Source organism: Netta rufina (genome assembly GCF_964035555.1).
Source record: "Netta rufina genome assembly, chromosome: 10".
In the NCBI taxonomy this organism is placed as follows: domain Eukaryota; kingdom Metazoa; phylum Chordata; class Aves; order Anseriformes; family Anatidae; genus Netta; species Netta rufina.
This window is the reverse complement of record NC_140133.1, coordinates 14,107,661-14,114,967: the sequence shown is the minus strand read 5'-3', so window position 1 is coordinate 14,114,967 and position 7,307 is coordinate 14,107,661. Positions and strand designations below refer to the sequence as shown.

Genomic DNA, 7,307 nt, shown 5'->3' with positions numbered 1-7,307 from the left:
ATAACTCTGGTTATCACCCACCTTCCTCCGCGGCTCCTTCCCTTTCTTCCTCTCCTGCCGTTGGCTTGGGCAGACAGCAGAACACGGTGTTTTTTCCAGCACAAGAAGAAGAAGAAAAAAATCAAAATCAAAATCAATCCAAACAATTAAAAGAGAACATAATAGGAATCCCAGGAGAGGGCTGCCCTCTTGTAATGCAATCAGGTTCCATCAATTTCACCACCAAGGGACTTCACCCAATAAATTTTATCTGGGATTAAGGTGAAAATAAATAGCCCAAATAAATAAATGACTTCCCTAAAGTGGTAGTGTTTATCGGTTTATTTTTCCATTTCTCTCCCTCTACATTGAAATCAATACGTGCATAGCAAACTACGAGTTTGGCAAAGCGCTGTGCACCCAGCCATGTTCCCCTGCACAGGCTGGGACACAACAGGGACATTTTGCAAAGCCAGTGGAGTTTTGCCCCACTCTGTATATCCAAATCATGGCCCAGGTCTGAAATGGTCACCATCTCTGGGCTTTACCCGCTGCATTTTTGGGGAGCTCAGCCAGCTCAGAGTGCAACCCAATGCAACTTTGAGGACTTGTGACTCGCAGAGGGGGATTTCAGGCACACGGAGCCATGGGGCTGGGAAGGGAGAGGACAAAGTGGCATGGGGAAGGGCTGCGGTTGAAGCTTCCTTCCTGCTACACAGATCCCTTTTGTCCTTGTTTCAGAGGCTGCCCCCAGCCACCTATGGTGTTACTGCCACCTACCCCAGGGTGCTGGGGAGGTGAAGGGGGAGCATCCTGCCTGGGATGCTGCATCCATCCCACCCAGGGGGACACAAAGGGACAAGGCACTGTGGGGGTGAATTGTGTGACCACAGGCATTTTCCCTGAACACAGGCACTGGGAGGAGACCCAGAGTGGGGCTGGGCAGGAGACAAAACTCTTCTTTCCTTCCTCATGACGCAGGAGCCTGAAAGCAACTTTCAGCCCAGCCCTGCTACAATCCATTGCTTTTTATTTGCCCTTCAAACAGGAAAAGCAACTCTGAGTGTAGCTCTTTTACAGATGTGCTATACCAAGAGGCTGGCACCAGCCTCTTAGCTCTGAGCACACAGGTGCTAAGTGCTCGCCAGAAGGAGAGACTTTGCCTTAGAGCACTGGGACGGTTTCCAGGAGAGACCTGCACCACACCGTGACCCCAAATTTCGAAGGTAGGAACGGGTCCCCACAGGTGACAGTGCTGTCCCCTCCATGGGGGATGCGGCAGCAGCAGAGAGGTGGGTGGGCTTGGATAGGAAATGGTTTGTGCTCCCACTGCAACTGCTCCCAATTCATGTGGGTGAGGACGCTGCACCTTCTGGACAAAGCGAACCATTTCTGCTCAGTTTGAGTATTGCTCCCAAGATATGTTTCTCATTACAAATGCCCACAGCTGCATCACAGTTGCCCCAGCACTGATTTTATAAATTTGGGGGACGTGTCAGCTCATCCCAGGGAAGAGATGTAGGCACAAAACCAGCCCTTGGTACAGTGTGTGTATTGTTGTCATTTTGTTTTGTTTTGTTTTGTTTTGTTTTCCCCTTCACTTTCAGATTAAAAGAAGATTTTGCTCCTGCAGGTGTCTCTGACCACACAGCCCAAACCTCAGGCTGTCAGTGGCATTTTGCAGTCAGTCACTAGTGTTTGAAACTTACCATGCATCATCCCAGAAGGAAATGCAGCAGGATTGTGACTGCACATACACTGCTTGGGCTCTTGCTTTTCAGCAGAATATGAAAGAGTGAGTTAGGGAGGAAATTGCAGTTCACTGTAGCGGCAGTAACACTGAATAGCAGGGAATAACCCAGAGTATGCAAAACCAAGCCAGTTTATTGACACCACTATCTCTAATGTGACTTTGCAACATCAGGGTGGGACCAAGCACGTTCCTGACAGGAATTCCTGCATCTGTGGTTTGCTTAGTTACTGATCTTAGTTACTGCTAATACTGCTTATACATGCTAAATATGCCTGACAGAGCAATTAATTTTTCACCTAATATTGGTCTGGTTTTCATGGATTACAGCCATCCTTCATGGTATTTCTCCTTGCTCAGGGTAAAGTGTGACCTGTGACAGCCCCCTTGCTGCGCTCCCCCACCATGAGGGTGGCAGGTAAGGATGAGGACAGACATTTACTTTTCTCAGTCCCATCTTCTACAGCTCTTTATGCTGATTTCTCATTTGCATGGCTCCTTTCAAGCCCAGCTACTCTGACCTTCCCTTCCAGTGTCACCAAACAAAAAAAAGGCCTTTGTATAAGCATCAGTTTTTTTAAAAAAATGTGTAGATTTCAGCCTGTTGTATTTTTCCCGGTGAAACCCTCTGAGGCTGAGACAAGATGGCTATTGAGAGGTTCCTGCTTCCATAAGAGCCATTCAGTTGCAATATAAGTGTATTTTTCTACCCTGTTTCCATGCAGGACTGGAACGTTTTGCTCCGATGAGTGTTGCTTTAAAGCCAAATGCCAATCACATTTGTATTAGCAGCTGCTCAGCTGTATCTAGTGACTAATTGGGGGACAGCAGCTCTCCCAGCGCTGGGAACATAGGAAATATTTGGATTTACATAGCTTTCTAACTAATTATCAGATTTACTTCAACGCAGAGAGGAGCATTAACAGTGCCTCCCAGTAGAAGGGTAATGCATATCAGAGTATCACCACTCACTCTGGAGACATTAATTAAGAGATCAGAGTCTTTACAGAGGATGAAAAAAGGAGTGTTAGCTGCCTTCCCATGCCACACAGGTCACCCCGTGCATGGGCAACCTGGGGACACACGGACCGAGTCCCCACCAGCCCCTGGGGATATTCCAGCCCTGACCTGCTCTCACCACCTCCTCTCCCACCTGGCAGGCATCATCCGCTTCCTGGCGCTGTTCGCCACGCTGCTGGGCTGCTGGTTCATCGCGCAGACATACTTTGAGAGCAGTGGAAGGTCCATCAGCCTGCGGAGCTGGCTGGGTGAGGCTGGGAGCGTGCGGGTGGTCCTGGGTTTGGGGCTGTGTCCCCCAGCTCTGGTTATCCAGGCATGGAGGGGACAGAGCGGTGGGAAGCAGCTCTGGAGAGCCAGCTCTGGGGATGCTTGCAACCGTGGGGAGAGGGTTTGGAGAGCTGGCAGGTTTTGGGGTGTCTGACCACTCCTTTGGTGTCCACAGGTGCCACCGGCAAGCCCAGGAGCAGTGAGTACCGCTCTTGTCTTTGTCTTCATTGCACAACACAGCCCCAGGGGTAAGGGTGATTGTGGAGGCATGATAGCTGCTCTTGAGGGTTCCTCTCCCAAGGAGAATTTCCCAACCTCCAATAGGGAGAAATTGATATTACTGCACATAGCAGCGATGCCTTTGGCAGGCAGAAACACCCCTGAGCCACGTGCTGTAGGAAGTAAGTGAGGGCCCCATGTGGGCAGCAAGGCCCCAGGCCCCACCCCAGTTGAGAATAGGGAAACTCGGGGCAGGAAACCCACAAGGGAAAAGCCATGAATGGGTGCCCTGGTGCCCTGTGCCATCTGCCTCACGCACCCTCTGTTCACAAACAGAGCAATGCCTGACAATGGCTCATCCTATCCCACCCCAAGCCCCATCACTGTAAACCTCATATACACAGATGGCCCCAGCCCCAGGAGCTGGTGTCCCCCTGCCCACAGCTCCCTCCTCCCTTGCAGGCCAGCAGCTGCCCCAGAACAAGTGCGGGAACCAGCGGAGCTGCCCCACCAAACATTTTGCCTTCAAGATCATCAGCGGCGCCGCGAATGTGGTGGGACCCTCCATCTGCTTCAACGATGAGGTGTAAGCAGCTTGGGGGGGGGGGAGGTGAGACACAGAGCAGCCACAGCTTAAAAAGAGCGAGTTCAGCCTCTGCTGAGCAGAGTGACGTTTGTAGTCAAACAAAATATGGTTTTCTTTGCTACTGAGCCTGGGGATGTTTCAGTCTGCCACATCCCCATCACACTGCTTTACCAGCACCTCCAGGGTGTCCCTGCACTCACTGGTGGTCTCTGCTTTCCTTCCCAGCCTCATGAGCAACGTGAAAAACAACATCGGCAGGGGCCTGAACATTGCCCTGGTGAACGGTGAGTTGGGCTGGAAGCACGGCCAGGGTCTGTTCACAGCCCGGGAGGGAACAGGGCACCGGGGCTGGTGGCCAGGCAGAGTGTCAGGGTTTCTGGACAGCCAGGTTTAGGGTGTCATCCACCAACATGTTCGTGCAGGGCTGGGACCCAAGTGAGCTTCTCCAGGAGACTCAGCCTCACTGTGCTCTGTTTTGAATTTCAAACATTCAGGAACAAGCGGGAAGCCCCTGAAAACAGCCTCCTTTGACATGTACTCCGGAGGTAAGCACGGTGGTTTTGGTGCCTGGCGGCTCACAGCCAGAGCTCACACAGGCACTGCAGCCACCAGCACTTCAGCTGCTCTGTTGTGTATTTAGTGATAAAGTCCAATGGACTTTGACCAGCCAGCTCTGGTGGACAGTATAAGCATGGTTTCCCTGAGGTCCTTGGGCCTGGACACCTTGTAATGCACCTACATCTGAGCTGGGCTTCTCGCTCCTTTTCCACAAACGTAAAAGCCTGAAAAACAAAACTCCGCTAAACTGAATAAGCTGGGGCAATAGAGGCCTGAGAGAGGCTGCTTTTTGAATTCAGTTACACTGATCCTGACATGTTGTGGCTTTCACCACCCTTTCGGAGTGCTGGTGGTGGGTAAGCAGCTGCCTGTTCCCTGCCTTGCCCAGGGGGCAGTGACCATTGCGGGGCAGGCACAATGCAGGCCCCAACCCCAGTAAGGTCGGGCATGGGGAGCAGAGTAAAGCCCACATCCCTGCCCCGCCGGCTTCAATCACTTTTCCTACGAGCAAAAAATGCCCTGAGCAGGGCAGCACTCACTCACAGCCTGGCTGATAATCCCACTGTCCTGGCTATTACCAAACCCCGAAGTTATGGCAGGACCCCTCAAAATCTCATACTTAAGAAAACCAACAAGGTGCTTTTGATTTACCACTTGCCTTTTGAGACTTTCCAGGGACCTGTCACTGTGCTTTTTGGTTGTGAAACCCATACTTAGTAACCCTGGGGTTTTGAGAAGAAACACCAGCACCATGAGATTTTCAGCAGACTGTGAGTGAGATCCTGCTGCGAGCAGGAGGCAGCAATCGGCTCCTGTGCCACTAGATGGGGCATTGGACTCGAGCATCCCGCACTGCAGATGCAGGATGAGGAATAATTCCTGCAATACAGCCAAAGCTGCTACAACGAAGCAGGCAACTCTGCAGCCCTGCCTGCACGAAACCCAGGCTCGCTCCTGGTGTTGGGAAGCAAATTCATATTAATGAAGTTTCCCAGCTAGTGAGCAACATTTAGTAGCAAATTCCTCCTGTGGTTATGTGGCAGCAGGAAAGCACCCACTGCTCAGGAGAGCCCAGCTCTGGCCAGTGGAGCACAAGACAGGGATGCCACATCTAACAAACCATTCCTCACTTTGCCCCCGACCCCAAACCTTGACTATCCCCAGCACTATCAGGGTATTTACCACTGACCATGCACATCCCTGCTAAATCCCTTTTCCTTTTCCTAATGCTTCCCTCTCCCAGACGTCCAACAACTGGAGACCTTCCTTCAAGAGATCAAGGATGGCACTGTCATACTGGTGGCCACCTATGATGACGCTGCCACAAAGTGAGTTTGTCCCTAGCATCAATGCCTGGCTGCCCCAAAACCAGCAGCCAGGCTGGAGCTGGGGGTGCTGCTGCCTGCTCCTCTCTTGCAGCCACATGTTGCCAGCAGCAGCACGGGGGCAGGAAGGAAAAGCCACCCAGCACCACTCTGATGACTTCTTCCCCTCTCTTAGGATGAATGGCAAAACACGGAAACTTTTTTCGGAACTGGGCAGTAGCTACGTAAAACACCTGGGATTTCGGGACAACTGGGTCTTCTTAGGGGCAAAAGGGCTGCAAGGCAAGAGCCCCTTTGAAGAGGTACGTGGCCCCGTCTGCTACCAGCTCTCACCCTCTTTGTAGCACGTCTCACCCACCTATCTGCAGAAGATGTTGGCCAGCGATGTTATCTGCAAGCTTGCCATGCTGCAAACTTGCCCCATGCCACCAACCTCCTCATTTATTTTCTCTCTCATTTTCTCCTGCAGCATATCAAAAACGACCAGAAAACAAATAAATACGATGGCTGGCCTGAGCTGCTGGAGATGGAGGGCTGCGCCCCCAGGAAGCAGGATTAGCAGGGACGCACCGGTGGCACGCCTGCATGGACTCCAGCAGGGTCCCATGGGGACACCAGCTCCCTGGACTCTCTGCAGACCCCCAGCCCAGCCACACAGCCCAGCAGTGGCTGCCTGCTCCCAGAGACCAGCGTTTCAGCGCAGGGACACGCACTGCTTGGAGCAGCGCTGTGCAAGCAGCTGAAGCATGCAAGCGAGCAAACTCCTGGCCAGGCTCCAGCCAAGCTGCCCTAGCCCATGGCCACAGGACCGTTTGGGGTATTTTATTTTTCTGTCTTCAAACCAAAAACTTTGTGAGAGGTTTTCTATCTGTTTCTTAAATAATATGTATATAATTATGAAACATTATATTCTTGCTTCTATTTTCAAGCATAATCCAGCTTTTTCCCACAGGCATGGCAGTGCCAGGCCCTCTACCACATGGCACAGGGAAGCTCTGGCCCAGGTGGTTTCCACTGCCAGCCCATTTCTGTCCCCTGCAGCCACGATAAGGCCAGGCAGCCTCAGGGATGGCTTTCTGCAATGCAGGTCCATATTTGCAGACCAAAATATTTCCCAACCAAGCCAGGCAGAGCCCCGCAGGCCACAGTCCAGTGCAGTTCCAGCCAGGAGCTGCTGGGGAAGCAGCTGTTCCCAGCAGCCTGGGTTATCCATCATCATGGATACTTTTGCATCATAAAAAGACATAAAATTTCCTTTGGTTTTATCCATTTATATTTTTTTTGCCCGTTCTCTTTAAAGCAAGCCAGTGGTTTTGCAGACAGCAAGGGGGGAACGTTTCTGCTGCAGCTGTGCAGTGTGACACAGGGCTATCAGGAACAGCCTCCTCAGCCCTCAGACTGCAGGGCTTGCCCCAGCACAGCTCCTAACCTGCAGCTCGCAGCAGTTACCTGAGCCCATGGGTCACCCCAGGGGGAGCAGGCAGAAATGGGGAGCACAGACAGGACAAGGGATGCTGTAAGGATGAAACCTTGGACCCAAAACCCTACACCACCAATCAGCAAGGCAACAGGTTTTCCCTAAATAAAGAAAAATCCCGAGCAA

The 7,307-nt window shown here is 51.9% G+C and overlaps 1 protein-coding gene across 1 annotated transcript; it reads left to right on the top strand.

The window, feature by feature from the left end:
* Positions 1 to 2,134: 2,134 nt before the first annotated feature.
* On the top strand, positions 2,135 to 6,263 carry FAM3D (FAM3 metabolism regulating signaling molecule D; the record flags this gene model as incomplete). Its single annotated transcript, XM_084292916.1, has 8 exons — positions 2,135 to 2,147; positions 2,782 to 3,017; positions 3,703 to 3,821; positions 4,047 to 4,105; positions 4,316 to 4,366; positions 5,623 to 5,707; positions 5,880 to 6,006; positions 6,174 to 6,263. The coding sequence occupies 8 exons, from the start codon at positions 2,135 to 2,137 to the stop codon at positions 6,261 to 6,263; spliced, it is 780 nt and encodes a 259-aa protein (XP_084149042.1).
* Positions 6,264 to 7,307: the final 1,044 nt, after the last annotated feature.